Source organism: Aotus nancymaae, unplaced genomic scaffold (assembly GCF_030222135.1).
Source record: "Aotus nancymaae isolate 86718 unplaced genomic scaffold, 86718_ANA_hifiasm-v0.15.2.pri h1tg000007l, whole genome shotgun sequence".
NCBI classification, from domain to species: Eukaryota; Metazoa; Chordata; class Mammalia; order Primates; family Aotidae; genus Aotus; species Aotus nancymaae.
Genome location: NW_026988418.1, coordinates 14,728,995 through 14,751,224, shown reverse-complemented (window position 1 = coordinate 14,751,224; position 22,230 = coordinate 14,728,995). Strand labels below are relative to the sequence as shown.

General features: G+C 37.8%; 1 protein-coding gene and 1 pseudogene across 4 annotated transcripts in view; both read left to right on the top strand.

Moving 5' to 3' along the window:
* Positions 1 to 22,230, top strand: part of EPS15 (epidermal growth factor receptor pathway substrate 15) — a 170,839-nt gene that overhangs the window by 102,615 nt on the left and 45,994 nt on the right. For all 4 annotated transcript variants that reach the window (XM_064372338.1, XM_064372337.1, XM_064372340.1 and 1 more), the window contains exons 14-19: positions 9,465 to 9,626; positions 10,522 to 10,719; positions 12,741 to 12,944; positions 16,383 to 16,496; positions 17,066 to 17,156; positions 20,143 to 20,178. In XM_064372338.1, coding sequence (XP_064228408.1) covers positions 9,465 to 9,626; positions 10,522 to 10,719; positions 12,741 to 12,944; positions 16,383 to 16,496; positions 17,066 to 17,156; positions 20,143 to 20,178 — 805 coding nt within the window. The remainder of the gene's footprint in view (positions 1 to 9,464; positions 9,627 to 10,521; positions 10,720 to 12,740; positions 12,945 to 16,382; positions 16,497 to 17,065; positions 17,157 to 20,142; positions 20,179 to 22,230) is intronic.
* Positions 15,333 to 16,034, top strand: LOC105705081 (all-trans retinoic acid-induced differentiation factor-like; annotated as a pseudogene).

The following is a 22,230-nucleotide window of genomic DNA, read 5'->3' as shown; positions in this document are numbered from 1 at the left end:
CTCTCCAATGTGGGAATCTTTACTGCTGTCCACTGCCACTGATTTAATGATGGGAGGATGTCATACCTCAGAGATTATTGGAGACAGAGAAAAAGATAAAATACAAACCCTCCCCTTTTTTTACTGTCTGACTCTGAACTGTGTGCCATATATACTTTCCTTCTTATTCCCACTTTTATACCTTTTGTTGTTATAGTGCAGAATGTTCTCTACTTCCCTGCTTATGTGAATTCCACCCTTGCCTTAAAGCTCAGCTCATATCCTACCACTTGTTTTAAACTTTCCCTTCTCTGTCTCTTAGTCTACACCAGTATTTACTGTGTTGGAACTCCCAGAGGAATATGTATCCACTTATATATGGCATGAACCATATATTACCTCGTAGTATTAGCTTGGTGTGGTGTGTATAGATTCCAGTATCTTTCTTCCTATATATTGTGAGCTCCTTGAGCTTAAAAATTTTGCCTTGGATCATATTTTTTATCATCTTTGGTAATATATTGTTAGTTGGAAGTAAATTTAAGGAAGCTGTTCACGATAGAAGTGAATAAGCTTTTATTTTGTGCATAAAATTTAAAATAGGACAACACAACTAGAACCCATAGGGAGAAAAGATTGAGAGCACAGTAGGTATCGTGAAGTCAGACTTCTTCATATTGTTCATACTACCCTCATGTAAAAGAAGTTCCCTATTATTTATGTTTCACCATAAGTAATGATTCAGTAATTCAGAGTACTTGTCCATGTTTTTTATTTTAATTCACTTAGTTTTTTTCTTAGATAAAGAGGGATGACTTATCTTAGATAGAAATAAAATTAGATACATGAGCTCAGCATTCTTTTTCTGGCCATAATGCTCTTTAGAACATACTGGGAAGCATATGATTGGGAAATAAAGGCAGGCTGTTAATGGGGTTTTCTAACACCCACCCTAGTTTGTTAGGCTTTCTGTTCTTTAAACATCTTGTGCTACAGTTGATACATTTTTAATGTTAAGAATAGTCCTAAAACTTCTATCAGATAAAATAATGTATCTGATTATTTCTAGTTTTAGGTTAGTCTATAGAGATTTAAAAAAAAAAAAAAATCAAGTGATTTACACTTTGTATGAGATTACCTAAATACTTGAAATTCTCCTTTATCTATTTAATAATTCTTCTGAAATAGACGTACTAGTATATATGCATTGGGTTTGTTTTTAAGTGCTTAATTCATAAATTAGTGTCTTTTTGTTTTTACTCTATATGAAACAGATGCAAACATACCATGTTATTAATATTAATATAATTATATATAATTATATATTTCATAAGATATAATTTATCATTATATAAATTTTATAGTATGATAATTTATAATTTCTTATATGAAATATATATTTTATATATTTATATTAAAGGCTTCCTATCTTTTTAGTTAAAAAAAAGGGGGGAAAAATGGCCACACAAAGCAATAAAAGTAGAGAAAATTAAGTTGGTAAAGTGGCAGCAACAGCCAAGAAAGTAGTATTTTCAAATTGGAGAGTCCTGTGTCCCAGAGGCCTATATGAAGATGGAGATCCAAGAAGAAAGAGCTTAAAGATGAAGGGAAGGCAATAAAGAGATGATACAGAATAATAATGCTAATAAGAATATTTACTGAATATTATTTTATATATTTATGTTATATTTATATATCATCTTGTATATTATAATGTATTTTTTTATTTTATTTTTTTTTATTGCATTTTAGGTTTTGGGGTACATGTGAAGAACATGCAAGATTGTTGCATAGGTACACACATGGCAGTGTGATTTACTGCCTTCCTCCCCATCACCTATATTTGGCATTTCTCCCCATGCTGTCTCTCCCCAACTCCCCACCCCGCACTATCTATAATGTATTATATGATATAAATATGTTATGTATCTTCTTATACATAAAATATATAAAAATAATTATGTACTTAATTATACATAATTATATAAAATATTTTATTTACTTTATTATATATTTTATATTTATATATATATGAACTATTAACATGATATGTTTGCATCTGTTTCATATGAAATACAGAGTTAAAAGGTGTAACTTTTTTTTTTTTTGAGAAGGAGTCTTGCTCTGTCACCAGGCTGGAGTGCAGTGGCGCAATTTCAGCTCACTGCAACCTCTGCCTCCTGGGTTCAAGAGATTCTTCCGCCTCAGCCTCCCGAGTAGCTGGGACCACAGGCGAGTGCCCCCATGCCCGGCTAATTTTTGTATTTTTAGTAGAGATGGGATTTCGCCATGTTGGCCAGGATGGTCTCAATCTCTTGACCTTGTGATCCGCCCACCTCGGCCTCCCAAAGTGCTGAGATTACAGGCGTGAGCCACCGCGCCCGGCCCTAAGTAGCTTTTAAAGTAACTTTGTCATTTGTACATCTGACTTGGATTGCTAAAATGAAAGCTTTATTTTTTCATATGTCCAAAATTCTTAGGTATTTGTTTAAATTTTATTTCCACTGCCGCATAGTACTTCATGGGGTATAGAAGGATAACAAATAATTTGTCATTTTTAGTAACTTGAGTGATTTCTAGAAAACAGGACATTTTCCTTGAAATTTCTTTTTAAGTAAAGCCAAGATTGCCAGCTCAAATATCCTTTAATTTCTGGATGAGTAACCTTGGATATGGCTTGCTTTGGTATTTTTCTAAAATAAACCTTGGCACTATATTGCTCTAGTCTTGGTTACTTCATCCTTGCCGTGCTCCAACTGCTGCTGTCTTCCTTCTTTTGCTGTCAGTGGCACCAGCAGGCAAGTAGACCATGATCAAGGAAATAGAGCAGAACTAGGAAAGCATCTGCAAATGTCTTCAGTCATTCACGGGAGGGAATGGCATTTGATAGTGCCAAGTTTGTGCACAGACCCAGGAAAGGATGTTCCCAAGGGCCACATTTGGGAAAGAGAAAATTACCCAAGTTCAGCAGAAGACACTGTTTGTTAGGAGAACCTACCACTGCTCTAGTTAAGGGCGTGACAGGGGAGGAGGGAGCAGGAAGACAGAGAGAGAGAGAGAGGTACATCTGTTGCCTTAATTTAGTCTCAGGATAAGCAATCTGTACCAAAATAAAGTAGCCAAGTATATTTAGATGCTGATACTGATACTGAAATTGCATTGCAATGGTGGTAGCCTTACAAAAATTTCCCCCTGAAACTTGATTATTATTAGCATGTATATTTGCATGAGTTCATTTTGATTTTGTGCAGTTTAATAATTTTAATTCTGTATACTGGAAAGGAAGACTTTTTTTGTATATAGTTTAGTGTTGGAATTTTTTTTTTTAATTTCTAAACTCACAACAGATTTCATTTTTTCTTTTTTTTAATTTCTATAGTGTTGGAATTTTTATAAAGACCTTTTTTCATATTTAGAAATAGACATAGAGAGACATTAATTATAATGAATTTAATATGCACATCTATCCAGCTTGAAATTTCTCACTAATGTTGGGTATTTTCTCAGTAACGTTTCCTTCAAGTTCTTTACTTTTTTATTACTATGTGGATTTTTACTGCAGCTAAGAAATGAAAAAAGGCAGTGAGGCTGGGAAATTTGAATGAATGTGTTTGCTCTTTGGAAGAGAAAGGGCAGGAAGAAGTAAATATTATATTGGTTTGTTTATTTGCTTTCCTCTTACATAAGCCTGTCTTCTGAGGTTGTGTTTAAGTGGCTCACCAAAAATATTATTTTTGAAAAATAGTTCAGTTTATTAAAGGAAACCAGCATTGATTCTATTATTGGTAGTTCTTACATAAAAATTTGGTCACATCAGAATATTTTTATATTGGTATGAAACCACTAGCAATGTGATACTTAAAAAACAGCAAACTTGACATTTTCTAATGACAAAAGTAACCTGGGTTCATGGTAAATTTGTAAAATGCAGGAAAGTATAAAAAGATGGAAAAAGCCTTTGTAGGGAGAGCCATTGTTAACATTTTGCTGTATTTTCTACAAATATATATAAATTTCTTTATATTTATGATCATATTGTATATGCATCTGTATTCAGCTTTTGAAACTTAGTATCATGTCCTAGACATTTTCTTATATTATGTGACTCTTTTAAGGTAAATTGTATTTTTTGTTCCTGGATTTATAATAAAAGACATCAAAATTACATCTGGTTTTAAAGATATTATTAGAGACATGAAATAGATAAAGATTTTTCTTTGGGGCATGAGGGAGGGTGGGAAATATGACTAGAGTATCTACTGATGGGGATAGGTAACATACATTTTTTCTATTCCCACTCCTGAACATTTTTAGTTAAAGGGAAAGAGAAAAGACTTTTTTCCCCCTAGGATTTAAAACACGCTTTTGGGACCAGCATATTGTTATATATAAACCTATGTACTAATTCTATGAACAAAGTACGGAAGTTACTATAGGTTATATTTTCAAACTAACAAAATTACTTTAGATCTGCAGGTGACATTCTTTTAAATTATTTTATAGCTGAACCAGGCCAAGCACAGTGGCTCATGCTTGTAATCCCAGCATTTTGGGAGGCCAAGGAGGGCACATCATTTGAGCCTAGGAGTTTGAGACCACCCTGGGCAACAGGGTGAAACCCCATCTCTACAAAAAAATTAAAAAATTAGCCGGGCTTGATGGTGTGTGCCTGCAGTCTCAGCTACTTGGGAGGCTGAGGCGGGAGGAATGCTTGAGCCCAGGAGGTTGCGGCTACAGTGACCCGAGATTGTGCCACTGCACTCCAGCCTAGCGCCTGGCAACAGAGTGAGACTCTGTCTCAAAAAAAATAAATAAATAAAGGTATATGCCACAGTGACATGTTAAAGCAGTAATGATCATTTCCAAATCATGGAAGTTTTAAAGGTCAGATCAGCTTTGGTCTATAGATTATAAAAATACTGAATTGGTTTAGAAATGGGGGCTGGGGTGGGATAGCATTAGGAGAAATACCTAATATAGATGACAGGGTGGTGGATGCAGCAAACCACCATGGCACGTGTATGCCTGTGTAACAAACCTGCACATTCTGCACATGTACCCCAGAACTTAAAGTATAATTTAAAAAAAGGAAATGTAGATATTATTTAAAAATTTTTAAAAAGCATTTGTCATAGGTCAGTTAGAAGTATTAGTAAATGCTGTAGTTTAAATACAGAATGAAGCTTTTCACATTATGTTCAAGAATGTAAGTCTTTTCTGTCAGTCTCTTGCGTGTACCGCATTAGTTTCTCTCATATACTAAAATTCTATGATAGTTACAGTTATTGCTTAATTAATCCCCTGGAATGTGCTAGACATTGTACAAGATTTTGGAAAATCGAAGAAGATAAAGCATGGACACTGTCCTTTAGAAGTTTGTAATTTAGAGGTAACTATGATTACAGTGTACTAAGTGTGACAGTAGAGGTTAGGAATAAACAATAGAGTTTGAGCACAGGTAAAGGAAGCCCAAGATGAGTCAGAGGAGATTAAATTTGGCTGGGTTCTGGAGAATCAGTAGTGGGTTTCCAGATACCTGTGGTGTGGAAGGACATTGAAGACAGAGGTTATGACTTGTGGAAAGGCATAGGGTCATTGAAATATGCTGTCTATTGGAAAAAGAATAGGGTCTTCTGAGGTTTTCACAGGTGAGTATCAGAGGAAAAGGGGGTAGAACCCCAAACTGAAGGTTTTAATGTGTCTTGTAGCAAGTTTTACTTTATCCTGTAGGTTAGAGGGAACATCATATACTTTTAAAACAACAGTAACTAGAGAAATCTCCTTTGCAGTAAGTTATTTTTTAAGCAGGTTGGACATTTGCAATAGGAAGAAACAAAAGGAGAAAACCCAATTTTATATCAAGGAAGGGACAATGAAAGCTAAAATAATTTGGTGAACAGCTTAAAGAAAGATTTTAAGGTAGAATCTATAGGACATGTATGATTGGAGAAAAATCAAAGATGAACCTGAAGTTACTAGACTGGGCGATACAGAAATTGAAGTCATTTTATAGTTTCAGTATGAGTCTATTCAGAGCCAATGCCATGTGCATATCTAAAGCCATACCTCTATATTTTGAGTATGGATTAGTTAACAGTGTAGACAAGGTTAAAAATTCATACATGAAAAAAAATTAGGCATGCTGGTAAATTAATGATAAAGTACTGAAGCAGTTCACCAGTTTGAAACTATGATCACACAGATTCATGGAATGTTAGCACTGGAAAGTCTTTCATGATCATCTATTGTGTTGGCATTTTTAAAGGAATTTTAAAAATAACTTATAGTAATGTATTAACATTTTTGTCAAAGGAATCAGAAAGAGAACATCTAATTCTTTTATTATTATTATACTTTAAGTTCTGGGATACATGTGCAGAACATGCAGGTTCGTTACATAGGTATACATGTTCCATGGTGGTTTGCTGCAACCATAAACCCATCATCTAGGTTTTAAGCCCCACATGCATTAGGTATGTGTCCTAATGCTCTCCCTCCCATTGCCCCTACCCCGCAACAGGCCCCGGTGTGTGATGTTCCCTTCCCTGTGTCCATGTGTTGTCATTGTTCAACTCCCACTTATGAGTGAGAACATGCGGTATTTGGTTTTCTGTTCCTGTGTTAGTTTGCTGAGAATGATGGTTTCCAGCTTCATCCACCTCCCTGCAAAGGACATGAACTCTTTTTTTTTTAAGGCTGCATAGTATTTCATGGTGTATATGTGCCACATTTTCTCAATCCAGTCCATTGATTGGCATTAGGATTGGTTCCAAGTCTTTGCTATTGTGAATAATGCTGCAGTAAACATATGTGTGCATGTGTCTTTGTAGTAGAATGATTTATCATCCTTTGGTTATATACCCAGTAATGGGATTGCTGGGTCAAAGGGTATTTCTAGTTCTAGATCCTTCAGGAATCGCCACACTGTTTTCCACAATGTTTGAACTAATTTACACTCCCACTAACAGTGTAAAAGCATTCCTATTTGTCCACATCCTCTCCAGCATCTGTTGTTTCCTGACTGCTTAATGAGAGAACCACTAATTCTTAAGAAACCCAGGCAAATTAAAAATCAATATAATACAATAAAGAAAAATTCAATTTAGAAGGGGCATAAGCAGATTTAACTAAGATTTAAAGTGTACTAATTTCCTCATTTAAAATTTCTTCTCCTTCAGTATTATAATTTCAGGTCTCTTAAAACAAGGACTGAATTAAAATACAGAAATTGTTTTTCTTCTAGAAATTGAGTGTCCCTGCATCTTAAATTTTCTATACAGTTCCATTTATCAGTCCTTTGTGCAAGAGTTAGCAATTCATGGCACAAGGGTCAGTTTTTGCCTTTCTTTGCAGAGTTGATGACATTCATCAAACATCATCTGAATTCCTCAAGTATCATCTGTTCAGCTGCTGCCTTTGAGTTTCCCTTCTTGTCTGCCTGCTCTGCCTGGGCTTTAAAGGAATTTTTTAAAGCAGCATGATATTTTTAGACTAACCAGTTGGTTAAGAAAATATAAGATAAAAAGCAATTATTGAAAGCATTGTTCAGTGTTCTATTTAATCACAGAAATATCTACATATATTTGAAAAACAGTGACCCACATGTGAGACATTTAGTCTGCAGATAATATATCACATGGTGGTTAAAAGCTCAGGCTGTGGAGTCAGAACCCAGTTTCAATCCATGGCTTACTATCTTTAACTTTAGACAAGTTACCTACATATCAGTGCTTCAGTTTTCTCATCTGTAAAATATGAATAACTCATAGATCTGTCATATAGACTGTAAATAAGTTAGTATATTTGAAGAGCCTAGAACAGTACCTAGCACATTGTAAGTACCATTTAAAGTGTTGGCTGTTATTATGTTGGTGCTATCTGTTGTAATCTGTGCAGTAATTCAGAGACCTTTTACTTGTAAGTTTTTCTTCTTTTCTTAGATCCTTATTCTAGTAGATGGCTGTTGGGACCTTTGAATAGATATCATTTTTAGAAATTTATGTTCAGTTTCACTTCACTCTCTTTGAGATCTCTGCCCACCTCCCGCTGACACATACTTTGGAGTTATTAATCCCTGAGCCACTTCACCTGGCTTTTTAAAAATTTCTGTAGCTATCCTGTTATTGAGCATGAGGTCTGGTATGTACATGAATGAATAAATAATATGACATTTTCAAAATAATTCATCTTTTTTTTTGTTTTATTTTGAGAAATCTTTTCCTACACTGAGATCTGTATTTCCTTCTACACGTTTTAAAGTTAGTCTTTTACATTCGGGTCTGTAATTTACCTGGAATTAATTTTTTCTTTTTCTTTTCTCTTTTTTTTTTTTTTTTGAGATGATGTCTCACTCTGTTGCCCAGTCTGGGCTTGCTGTGGCATGATGACAGCTCACTGCAGCCTTGACCTCCTGGGTTCAAGAGATCCTCCCACCTCAGCCTCCCGAGTATCTGGAACCACAGGCATGTGCTACCACGTCCAGCTAATTTTTAAATATTTTGTAGAGACAGGTCTCACTATGTTGCCCAGGCTGGTCTCAAACTCCTGGGCTCAAGCAATCCTACTGCCTCAGCCTCTCAAAGTGCTGAGATTACAAGTGTGAGCCATCACACTTTACCTAAAATTAATATTTCTGTTTGGTGTCATTTAGAGATTCACTTGAAATTTTTTTTGCCATGTGGGTATGCCCAGCATCATTTGCTGAATATTGTTTTTGCTTGTTTGTTTGTTTGTTTGTTTTTAGAAATGGGATCTTGCTCTGTCACCTAAGCTAGAGTACAGGTGCATGATCAGAATTCACTATACCCTTGAACTCCTGAGCTCAGGAGATCCTCGCACCTCTGCCTTCCAAGTAGCTGGAACTACAGGCGTATGCGACTGCACCCAGCTACAATTAAGGGTTTTGAGTAGAGGAGTGACATGATCTGATACAGGTTTTTAACAGTAGCTTCTGTGCTGAAAATACACTGAAAGGTAGCATGAGTGAAAACAGGGATACCAATTATAAGGCAAGAGAGAGGTTAGAATGACTTGGACCAAGTTGGAAAAAAGTTGGTCAGTTTCTGGATATATTTTGAAGAAAGTTGCAACAGGATTTGCCGACAGATTAAAGATGAGATGTGAAAGAAAAAGAAGAGTCCGAGAAGGTGCCATGTGGGTTTTTTTGACCAGAGAATCTGAGAGGGGAAAGATTGAGCTTAAAGCAGATTTGTGGGGAAATTCTAGGAGTTCTATTTTCAACATGTCAGCAAAGCCCATCACACGTCCAAGAACAGACTTGAGTAAGCAAATTGAATATCTAAATTTGGAGTCTAGGAAAAATGTCCTCATATAAAGATTGTATTTAATGCTGTTCAGTAGCCTACTCTCATCAACACAATATACTCAATAAGACTTTATTTTTCCTTAAGACAGATTTAAAATAACTAACTTAACCCTCCCCTTCCCCCAAAGAGAATAAATATATTAATTTTATTGGATTTTAGGATCTTCAAGATGAAGTTCAAAGGGAGAATACTAATCTGCAAAAACTACAGGCCCAGAAACAGCAGGTACAGGAACTCCTCGATGAACTGGATGAACAGAAAGCCCAGCTGGAGGAGCAACTCAAGGAAGTCAGAAAGAAATGTGCTGAGGAGGCCCAGCTGGTAATGTCTGGCCATTTTCTGCTGCCTGCATCTATACATTAATTACTTTTCCTGGCTTAAGAGGAAAACATTCCCTACTTTTTGTTGTTGGTGGTGGTGGTTAGTAATCCAGTCAGCATTTGGGTTCATGGGGAGATGGAGCAAGGTTCATCCAGAAATTACAGACCCTCTTCAGAGGAAATAGAAGGGCAGTTAATGAACTGTTTTTCCAAATTTTTATTGGAAATATGGTGTCTGTACCTTCAACTCTCCTCTGTCCCTCCCCCAGTTACCCTTACCTACCAAAACCACACATCAAAAAACATAATTTTCCAGGCACAGTGGCTCAAACCTGTAATCCCAGCACGTTGGGAGTCTGGGGCAGGAGAATTGCTTAAGCCCAGGAGTTAGAGACCAAGCTGGGAAACATGGAGAAATTCCATCTCTACAAAAAATATGAAAGCCAGGAGTGTTGGCTCATACCTGTAATCCCATGTACTCTGGAGGCTGAGGTGAGAGGATCACCTGAGCCTGGGGAAGTTGAGCCTGAAGTGAGCTCTGATCATGCCTCTGCACTCCAGCCTGGGTGACAGAGTGAGACTCTGTCTCAAAGAAATGAAACATAAACAACAACAAAAATAAAGCACCGTAATAGGGCTGGATGTGACTGGGCATGCTTCTGTAGTCCCAGCTATTCAGGAGGATCACTTGAGCCCAGGAGTTTGAATCCAGCCTGGGCAATGCAAGACTCTCTCTGAAAAATTAAATTAAATAAGTTATTTGCTATTTCTGTCCAAAAAAAAAAAAAAAAACCCACCAAAATAGTAAACTAAACAAATAAATGTATTGCATTTGAGAACATTTTAATGACATCTTTTCTTTCAATCTCCATTTCTTCTTCACTTTCATATTATAGATCTCTTCTCTGAAAGCAGAATTAACTAGTCAGGAATCACAGATCTCCACTTATGAAGAAGAATTGGCCAAAGCTAGAGAAGAGCTGAGCCGTCTACAGCAAGAAACAGCAGAACTGGAGGAGAGTGTAGAGTCAGGGAAGGCTCAGCTGGAACCTCTTCAGCAGCACCTACAAGATTCACAACAGGAACTTAGTTCAGTAAGTCTTTGTAAAGCAAGAAATATACTCAAATGGATCCTCTGTGTCCTTTAGTCAGTTATACTTTTCAACTTCTGCTCCTTGAACCTCTTGCCTAATTTACTGTTAATTTTTCAGTCATTTTATACAATAGGTTTTTTGTCACCTGTTATATATTAAAACTATCATACATCTTGTACATCTATGTGATGATTATCATTGGAGTGATTAAGAGTGTGGGCTTTGTGGTTAGATGGTGTAGGTTTAAGTACTGATCTGCCACTTATTAGCTAAATTACCTAAGTCTCATATTCTTCATCTTTAAAATTGGAGGATTAATAAGTACCGTACCCCTTTGGGCCACTTTGAGGATTAATGAGGCAAACCTGTGAGACATTTTAGCATGGTGCATGGTATATAAATGCTCAATAAGTGTTGCTTATATAAACAGTAACCTAGTCTCTTCTGTTTTGTGGTTCTAATTTTGAATTCACATTTGCTAATTTGGAAACTTTTTTTTAGGAAATTGTTCCTTCTGTAGTTAAATGTGCATTGCTATATAGATGGTCTTATGTATAAATCCTTTGGTTTTTTATTTCCAGGTTTCTCTACGTGAAGACTAATGTTTTAAAGAATAAGATAGTTAGGGCTGGTTACGGTGGCCTATGCCTGTAATCCTAGCATTTTGGGAGGCCAAGGCAGTGGATCACTCGAGGCCGGCAGTTCGAGACCAGCCTGACCAACATGGTCAAACTCTGTTTCTACTAAAAAATACAAAAATTAGCCAGGCGTGGTGGCGCGTGCCTGTAATCCCAGCTACTTGGGAGTCTGAGGCACAAGAATCATTTGAGCCTGAGGGACAGAGGTTTCAGTGACCTGAGATCACACCACTGCCCTCCAACCTGGGCAACAGAGTGAGAACCTGTCTCAAAAAATAAAAATTTTAAAAAAAGGATAGTTAGACAGAAACACAGAGATCATGTAGTCCATTTCTTGCATTCTGAATATAAACAAACTGAAGCCAAGGAAGTTAACTTTCCCATGGTTACATATCCTTTAAAAGAGCTGCAGACTAAAATCTGGTTCTTCTAAAACCCAGTCCAGTGTGCTCAGTTATTATATATGATGAAGTCCTTCACTTTTGTGCTTCCTTACCCCGTCTTATCTGGTAAGTACCTACCTAGTCATTCATCATGCAAGATATACCTTAAGTTCTTATTCTTTATGGTATTTTCTTCATCCTGCCTTTGTTGGGCTTTATATTTCTGTTATAGCAATAATAAGATTTTTCCCTGCATATTTGCTTATATGTCTGTCTCCCCTAGCAGACTGACATTTTTGGTCCAGAAACTTACACATTTTTAAAAATTCCTAACATTTAGCACAGTTCTTGTCCCAGTGTAGGTACTTACTTCATTAACAGGTAACCTGAAAGAGTTATTGTAGTGAGAATGCTACCAGATGAATGGGTATTCTTTAAACTATTTTCTTTTTCTTAATTTCCTAAAAAAAAAAAAAAAAATCCAAGTATACTAGAATCTCAAGAGAGGAATACTTATTATTAGAAATTATTGAGTCTTTCCTCTAAGTCATGTAGCATTCCCAGAGGATTCTTCTTAAAGGAAGCAGATGTATCCTTGACCAAGTCTACAGGTATAGCCATTTTTATTTTATTTTTTTGAGACAGGGTCTCATTCTGTCACTCTGGAGTGCAGTGGTGTGATCATGGCTCACTGCAGCCTTGACCACTGAGGTCAAGTGATCTTCCCACCTCAGCCTCCTGAGTAGCTGGGACTACAGGTGCACGCCACCATGCCCAACTGATTTTTATATTTCTTGTAGAAATGAGGTTTCACCTTGTTGCTCAGGCTGGTTTTGAACTCTTGGGCTGAAGCAGTCCTCCTGCCTCAGTTTCCCAAAATATTGGGATTACAGGCTTTAGCTACCGCACCTAGCTCATCAGGAAGTGGAGGAGGACATTTTTGTGTTACATGTCTTTCTAGTAATAAATTCTATTATGTATTTTTGCTCTGTGTTGGCAGATACAAATGAAACTGATGGAAATGAAAGATTTAGAAAATCATAATAATCAGTTAAATTGGTGCAGTAGCCCACACAGCATTCTTGTAAATGGAGCTACAGATTATTGCAGCCTCAGCACCAGCAGCAGTGAAACAGCCAACCTTAATGAACATGCTGAAGGCCAGAGCAACCTAGAGTCTGAGCCCATACACCAGGAATCTCCAGTAAGTCTAATACTTTCATAATCAATCTCCTTGGGCAGATCAAAGTTTCATTGGCATTTTATCTAGTATAAATATGTGACCATGCCTCATCTGAGGACAATTGAGATTTCTTCATAAGAGGCAGAGAGTGGGTTCTAATTCAACAATTATACATTTTAACTAGTATGAAAATTGATTGTTTTGTGTGACAGAGTTTTACTCTTGTTACCCAGGCTGGAGTGCAGTGGTGCTATCTTGGCTCACTGCAACCTCCACCTCCCGGGTTCAAGTGATTATCCTGCCTCAGCCTTCTGAGTAGCTGGGATTACAGGCATGTGCCACCATGCCCAGCTGATTTTTTGTATTTTTAGTAGAGACAGGGTTTCATCATGTTGGCCAGGCTGGTCTCGAACTCCTGACCTCAGATGATCCACCTGCTTCGGCCTTCCAAAGTGCAGGGATTACAGGCATGAGCCACCGTGCCCAGCCAGCTGATTTATTTTTTGTAGAGCCTGTTTTTAAAATAGTATTTCTGTAGAGTAAAACTTTTTTTTTAAGTACCCTCACCCAAAACTAAAGTAATTTTTTTTTACGTAGTGTTGAGGATATTCATTTACCAATTATTTGCAGAGTACCAACTATGTGCAAGAGTGCTGTATTACATAATATAAGAGCAACATAGACAAGAGACTTTAATCTTTCCTTCAAGCAGCATACGGTGTAGTAGTGTAATGCTGTGTTAAAGGGCTGTGCTAAAGGAAGTGCAGAATTTTTAGGTAGGACAGTTTGGAGGGGGCTCATACAGATTTTGTTGGGGAAAGCTTTGCAAGTGAGGTTTGACAAGTGAGAATGGGTTAAGCAAAGAAGAGGTACACTCCTGCCAGAGAAAACAGTATTAGTATAGGTACAAGGTGGAAGAATACATGCAGCACAGAATCTTGAGAAGTTCTGAAGGATATCTTGTGATTGTGGAGAGGGTATTGGTAAGAGATGAGGTGCTCCTAGTGGACATCTGCATTACCTCTGTTGCTTATCAAAGTATAGATGTGTATCCCTTTTCCAAACTTGTTGAACTAGCTTCTGGGATAGAGCCAAATATGTATATTTTAAAAACACATCCTGCTGGGCCTAGTGGCTCATGCCTGTAATCCCAGCACTTTGGGAGGCTGAGGTGGGTGGATGACAAGGTCAGGAGTTCGAGACCAGTCTGGCCAACACTGTGAAACCCCGTCTCTACTAAACATACAAAAAAATTAGCCAGGCGTGGTGGTGGGCCCCTGTAATCCCAGCTACTTGGGAGGCTGAGGCAAGGAGAATTGCTTAACCTGGGAGGCGGAGGTTGCAGTAAGCCAAGATTTCACCGCTGCACTCCAGCCTGGGCGACAGTGCATGACTCCATCTCAAAAAAAAAAAAAAAAAAAAAAAAAAATTAAACACCCTATGGGTGATTGTCACATGCACCTGGATAAAAATGACTTTTAGGTTAGAAAGTGCCAGAAGGTGAGAAATTTGGATTCATCTTAAAGCATTGGGGAATTTATCCTACTGCAATGAATAGCCATTGAAGAATTTTAAACAAGAAGTGATGTGATTAAACTTTTAGAAATGTGGAAAATGGGTTAAAGAGTGAGACTTTATCCGTAGAGGTATGTTGGAATAGTCTGTGTGAGAGTTGTTTTAGCCTAAACTTAAGCAGTAATAGGAGGGATAATGAGAAGAAGTTTGAGAGATATTAAAAGTGAAAAGTTAACAGACTTGATTTTATTTAGACAGTGCAGTCATGTATGTATTATACAATATTCTTTCAGCCACAAAAGGCAGATTACTAGGTTATCCTTCAAACAGATAAGGGCTGTATGAAATAGATATTGCCCCTACTACTTCTTAAGTCTTTCACCCATTGTTCTAAATGAAGAAGACAATGGGAAGCCACTGAAGGACTTTTAACCAGAAGGGTCACAATCACATCCACACTTTAGAGCTATTAGTTGGCTATAATAAGAAGAAGAGATTGGAAGGGCACATATTGAAGGCAGGAAGGCAGTTGGAAGGAAGACTGCTCTAGTAATTGGAACCAAAGATGATGATACTGTAAGTGATTGATAGTGTCAGTGAGGATGGAGAAGAGGCAAGGATTTGAAAGAGAAGTAGGAGGTAGACTGAGCAAGACTTGGAGTCTTATTCTAACTGGGGATTAAAGATGACCTGAAGGTTTCTGACATGAGTGACTTTGATGCTGGATGACACCATTTCCCTAAAAAAGATTATAGACCGCGGAAAATGATGCCTCGCAGCTTGGGTAGTCTTACAATCCTGGTGCTCTGGGCTGCTGCCCTGCTCCTTGCTCTGGGCGTGGAAAGGGCTCTGGTGCTACCCGAGGTACAGAAGCAAGTTTGAGGTCGAGCTGAAGCAGGGTTGATAGCCAGCGTGCGTCGTGCTTGCCTGCGGTTCCCTCTTCCCCTCTGCTGGCCTGCAGCTCTGATTTCGTCCCTGATGCTTTCCGACCCTGCCCAGCCAGATATGCACCCAGTGTCCCAGGAGTGTGCAAAATTTGTCCAAAGTGGCCCTTTGTTGTAAAACGACATGAGAGCTAATGCTGCATGCCCATTGCTACCTGAATCAGAAGGGCACCATCTTGGGGCTAGATCTCCAGAACTGTTCTCTGGAGGACCCTGGTCCAAACTTTCATCAGGCACTTACCACTGGCATCATAGACCTGCAAGAAAACTCCCTCAAAGGTGACCTGGCCAACACCTTCTGTGGCTTTACTCAGCTCCAGACTCTGATACTACCACAAGATGTCAACTGTCCTGAAGGAATTAATGCCTGGAATACTGCCACCTCTTATATAGACAACCAAATCTGTCAAGGCCAAAAGAACCTTTGTAATAACACTTGGAACCCAGAAATGTGTCCTGAGAATGGATCTTGTGTACCTGATGGTCCAGGTTTTTTTTGCAGTGTGTTTGTGCTGATGGTTTCCACGGATATAAGTATATGCACCAGGGCTCGTTCTCACTGCTTATGTTCTTCGGGATTCTGGGATCCACCACTCTATCCATCTCCATTCTGTTTTAGGGGACCCAACGCCGAAAAGCCAAGATTTCATGAACCACATAGGTCTTACCATTGACTTAAGATCAATCTGATGTATCTTAGCCCATCCAGGGAGCTCTGCCTCCTAGACAGGCATCTTTGGCCAGTGGATTTGCCTCAAGGTTGAGGCTGCCATTGGAAGTTGAAAAATTGCACTCCCCTGGTGTAGACAAATACCAGTTCCCATTTGTGTTGTTGTCTATAATAAACACTTTTTTCTTTTAAAAAAAAAATTATAGAAGGAGAAATTACTTGATGAATACATTCTACTTGTCTTTTTTTATTTTTAAGTAATTTTTTATTAGTTTCCTCTGCCAAGTCAAAAAGTATATTGTTAATCTGTTTGCATTAATATTTTATTAGGCAAGAAGTAGTCCTGAACTACTGCCTTCTGGTGTGACTGATGAAAATGAGGTGACTGCAGCTGTTAATGAAAAGGTTTGTCCTGAATTCGACAATAACAAACATTCAAAAGAGGTAAAAATAATTTTATATTTACATTGAGAGTCATAAGGGTGGAAGGATAGGAGAAAGTGAATGATCAGACATTACTTAATGGGTACAATATACATTATTCAGATGACAGATACATCAAAAGCCCCAACTTTATCACTAGACAATGTAGCCATGTAAAAAAATTGCACTTTACCCCTTGAATTTATACATATTAAATAAATAACTAAATGTTCTAATGTGGCGGCAAATGCCTGTAGTCCCAACTACTCAGGAGGCTGAGGTAGGTGGATTGTTTGAGCCTGAGTTGGAGGAACTAGGCAATATAGACCTTATCTCTAAAAATTAAATGATATTTTTTAAAAATGTCCTTATCACTGTTTTCCTTAGATGTTATACACTATTTTAGGTGAAGGAAAGAGAAAAATGTGTTAAACGTGCTTTATGACTAGATAAATTTTTGTTATATTACCATCAGTTGTTTTTTTCAAAGCATATGTATGACCTCAATGTGTGTTATTTTATTTTAAAATGTTACCTTTTAAAACTTTGGTTTCTAAATATATGTTTTTTTAATTTAAAATTATTTTTAGGAAGATCCATTTAATGTAGACTCAAGTTCACTGACAGATTCAGTTGCAGATACAAACTTGGATTTTTTCCAGTCTGATCCTTTCATTGGCAGTAAGTACTCTTTTTTTATATTCTAGATTTACCCAAAAAAAGGGTTTTTAATATATAAACTAAGAATTAAGGCTTCTGTTTCAATAGCCTACTGTCTCATTCTGTTGCCCAGGCTGGAGTGCAGTGGCGTGATCTTGGCTCACTACAACCTCCACCTCTTGGGTTCAAGCAATTCTTCTGTCTCAGCCTCCTGAATAGCTGGGGCTATAGGTGTGCACCACTGCGCTCAACTAATTTTTGTATTTTTAGTAGAGATAGGGTTTCACCATGTTGGCCACGTTGGTCTTGAATCCTAACCTCAAGTTACCCACCTGCCTTGGCCTCCCAGAGTGCTGGTGTGCACCACTGCGCTCAACTAATTTTTGTATTTTTAGTAGAGATAGGGTTTCACCATGTTGGCCATGTTGGTCTTGAATCCTAACCTCAAGTTACCCACCTGCCTTGGCCTCCCAGAGTGCTGGGATTACAGGCATGAGCCACTATGCCTGATAGCCTACTTTTTATGATAAAAGAGAGCGGTGAGAATGAGGGTTTATATGCCTAGACTTGCTAGTATTTATACTCCACAGGCAACTAAATCCTGGGACCAAGCCTTTGATTGTGCCTTAGGATCCCCTCATTAAGAATGTGTTTCTTCTTTAGAATAAGGACCCCAAAACAAAACCAAAAAAAGTAACTGTTATAGACCAATAGAGAAGACTGGGCCGCTTTTTTTTTTTTTTTAAAGACGGGGTCTCACCATGTTGATCAGGCTGGTCTTGAAATCCCGACCTCAGGTGATCCGCAAGGCTCGGCTTCTTAAGTCAGCCAGCAATTGTTTACTAAAAATGCCAACACAGTGCTTTTAAAACAGTAGAAGCTGTAGCAGAGTTGAAGTCAGATCCCTCCCCTTAAGATCCATACAGTCTTATTGAAGAAACATAAGTTTGATAAATTAAAATGTCTAATATCAGTGTAAACTATGTTAAATACCACTTGTATCAAAACTCTTTTGCATTTTATTTTATTTTCAAAATTAACCTCTGAAACCAATAGATCAATTTATATCAGTTATAAAGATGAGAAACTAAGGCACACCAGCAAAATAATTTACTTAGGGTTGTGACAGAAATGAGCTCAGATATTATAATTCTTTTTTTAAAAAACAGTTTTATTGGATAAAGTGTTGAAAGATATATAAATTATATATTTAAAGTTTACAATGTAATGATTTTAGTATATTCACTGAGTTTTGTAGTCATCACCACAATCTAATTCTAGAGCTTTTTCATCACCCCATAAAGAAACACCCAAAAGCAGTCACTTCCCATCCCCTTAGTCTCTATCCCTAAGCAATCACTGATCGACTTTCTATCTCTGTAGATTTGGTTATTTGTGGAATTATATAATATGTTCATACAAGAACGTATGTGTAACATGTTCTTATATGTAATGTGTTCAAATTACATATATATTCTTTTATGTCTGCCCTCTTTTAATCTTTTACTTAACATAATATCTTCAAAGTTCACTCATGTTGTAGTATGTTTCAGTACTTCATTCCTTTTTACTGATAAATATTTCATTGGATGAATATATGTCACACTTATTTATTGGTTGATGGACATTCAGGTTTTGACTCATGAAAAATGTTGCTATGAACATTTGTGTACAAGCTTTTGTGTGAATATATGTTTTTATTTCTTCTCAGTATATATCAAGTCATATGGTAACTGGAAGTTTAGTTGGTACCTCTATGTTTTTAACTGGTTAAGGAACAGTCAGATTGTTTTTCAAAGAGACTGCATTGTTTACATTCTCAACAGTGTCATATGTGAGTTGCAATTTCTCCATAGCTTCATTAACACTTGTTATTATCCTTTTGATTATAGCCATCTTAGTAGGTATGAAGTGGTATCTTAATTGTGATTTTGATTTGTTTTTGTTTTTAAGATGGAGTCTTGCTCTATTCCCCAGGCTGAAGTGCGGTGGTGCAGTCTCGGCTCACTGTAACCTCAGCCTCTAGGGTTCAAGCGATTCTCCTGAGTCAGCCTCCCAAGTAGCTGAGATTACAGATGTATGCCACCACTCCTGGCTAATTTTTGTATTTTTTATAGAGACGGGGTTTCACCATGTTAACCAGGATGGTCTTGATCTCCTGACCTCGTGATCTGCCCATCTTGGCCTTCCAAAGTGCTGGGATTACAGGCATTAACCACTGCGCCCAGCCTGATTTTTATTTTGCTACTGACTAATGTTGAACATCTTTCTAGATGCTTATGGGCCATTTGTATATCTTCTTTGGAAAAGTGTTTATTCAATTTTGGTGAAGTTGAAAAACAGATAATCTATTTTTCTTCTGTCTATTTTTTTCTTCTGTCACTTGTGCTTTTGGTATAATCTAAGAAACTATTATAAGTCGCTAAGATTTAATGATCTCTTTGTCTAAGAGTTTTATAGTTTTGCTGTTACAGTTAGATCTTTGATCCATTTTATTTTTGTATAAGATGTGAGATAGGGGTCGAGCTTTATTCTTTTGCCTGTGGATATGCAGTTGTCCTAACACCATTTGTTGAAAAGGCTGTCCTTTCTACATTTTGTGTTGTCAAAAATCAAATGGTCAAAAATGTAAGGATTTATTTCTGGACTCTTCAATCCTGTAAGAATTTTTTGTTGTTGTTGTTGTTTCAGTAAAGCTTAGTATCTTTATTTCTAAACTGGTGATGATAATGCCCTCCCAGTACTCTTGTGAAAAGTGGAGATTGTTAGTAACATTTTTGCTGTAATGCCTGTCTTCCCCTCCATCTGTAACCTCAACTTGTGATCAAGGTAAGTATAGTTGGCTGTATATTTCTTAAGGTCAATGACATTCATTATTTTATCTACTTTGAAGTGAAGTTATTGAAATAAACTTTGCTTTGCTTTTGTTTTAAAGTTGCCCTTTAAGTAATGGTGCCACCACAGTAAATATTGTTATTTTGATTTCTGTGTGTTTATTTCATCACAGGTGATCCTTTCAAGGATGATCCTTTTGGAAAAATCGGTCAGTATCTTATTGAGTTCCATCTTAGCTTTAATTCATTTCTGCTTCATAATAAGCTTATGTTATTTAGGTTTGAAACTGAAGCCCCAGTAAGATACTCTATGTGCCTGGCATTTTCAGAAAGAGAGTAGTAATTCTTGTGATTTTGCTTAATAAATTGTTGCTTTACTTTTATTTTTCCTGTTTTTTTGTTGTTTTTGAGACAGGGCCTCATTCTGTCACCGAGGCTAGAGTGCAGTGGTACGTGATCATAGCTCCCTGCAGCCTTGATCTCCTGGGCTCAAGCAGTCCTCCTGCCTCAGCCTCCCAAAGTGCTGGGATTACAAGCATGAGCCACTGTGCCCAGTAGCTTTACTTTTTTGAAAATGACATTAGTGTTTAGACTTTGGTGCTTTTAATATTTATTCTGATTTCTCCTTATTAACTGAAGGTTAGGTGAGCATAATGATCTGTACTACTTCAGGATTTAGAACGTAATTTTATTTTCATAAGATTATAGCCCACACATGTGATTGGAGGAAGAGGATCTTGAAGAATTACTAAAACATCGGGCTTTTTAAGATACTCTTTTTCTGGGAATTTTCATTAGAATAATGCAAATCTTGTTTACCATTTAGTTTTGTTCCAAACCTGTTCTAAAGTATTGGCTCAAAGCGAGAAATACATTTAGAGGTTTTTGTTTTGTTTTCTTTAGTTATGATAGCACAGAATAAGGGGACTTAAGATTGGATCCCTTGAAATTTTATATTAATTTCAAAAATAAGTTTATTAGGTGACAGTTTCTATATCTTTTATCAGAATTGCAAAGGAATCTTTGAAATAAAAAGTACCCAGCTTAGATTCTACAGGATTTCTTTTTTTTTCTTTCTTTTTTGAGATGGAGTTTTGCTCTTGTTGCCCAGGCTGGAGTGCAGTGGCGCAGTCTTGGCTCACTGCAGCCTCTGACTCCCAGGTTTGAGCAATTCTTCTGCCTCAGCCTCCTGAGTAGCTGGGATTACCGGCATGAGCCATTACACCTGGATAGTTTTTTTTGTATTTTTAGTAGAGACGAGGTTTCTTCATCTTGGTCAGGCTGGTCTTGAACTCCCAACCTCAGGTGATCTGCCTGCCTCAGCCTCCCAAAGTGCTGTGATTACAGGCATGAGCCACCACGCCCAGCCAATTGTACAGGATTTCAAAGTGTCTCTTTGCTTATTTTGTTGTTGTTGTTGTTTGTTTGTTTTTTGAGATGGAGTTTCGCTCTTGTTGCCCAGGCTGGAGTGCAGTGGTGCAGTCTCGGCTCACCACAACCTCTGCCTCCCAGGTTTAAGTGATTCTCCTTCCTCAGCCTCCCAAGCACCTGGCATTACAGGCATGTGCCACCATGCCCTGCTAATTTTGTATTTTTGGTAGAGACAGAGTTTCTCCATGTTGGTCAGGCTGGTCTCGAACTCCCGACCTCAGGTGATCTGCCTGCCTTGGCCTCCCAAAGTGCTGGGATTACAGGTATGAGCCACCGGGTCCAGCCATCTCTTTGTGGTTTTTTTTGAGACAGTCTTGCTCCATTGCCCAGGCTAGAGTACAAGTAGTACGATCTCAACTCACTGCAACCTCCGCCTCCCATGCTCAAGTGATTATTCTCATGCCTCTGCCTCCTGAGTAGCCAGGATTACAGGCGCATGCCACCATACCTGGCTAATTTTTATAGTTTTAGTTCAGACAGGGTTTCACCACGTTAGCCAGACTGGTCTTAAACTCCTGAGCTCAAGTGATTGGTCCACCTCAGCCTCCCAAAATGGTGGGATTACAGGTGCAAGCCATCATGCCTTGCCCAAACTTTTTGTTTGTTTTTGAGACAGGGTCTTACTGTCACCCAGGCTGAAGTGCAGTGTTATGATCTTGGCTCACTGCAGCCTCTGCCTACCAGGTTCAAGTAATTCTCCCACCTCAGCCTCCTGAGTAGCTGGAACTATAGATGCACACCACCACACCTGGCTAATTTTTGTATTTTTTAGTAGAGAGGAGGTTTTGCCATGTTGGCCAGGCTGGTCTTGAACTCCTGACCTCAAGTGA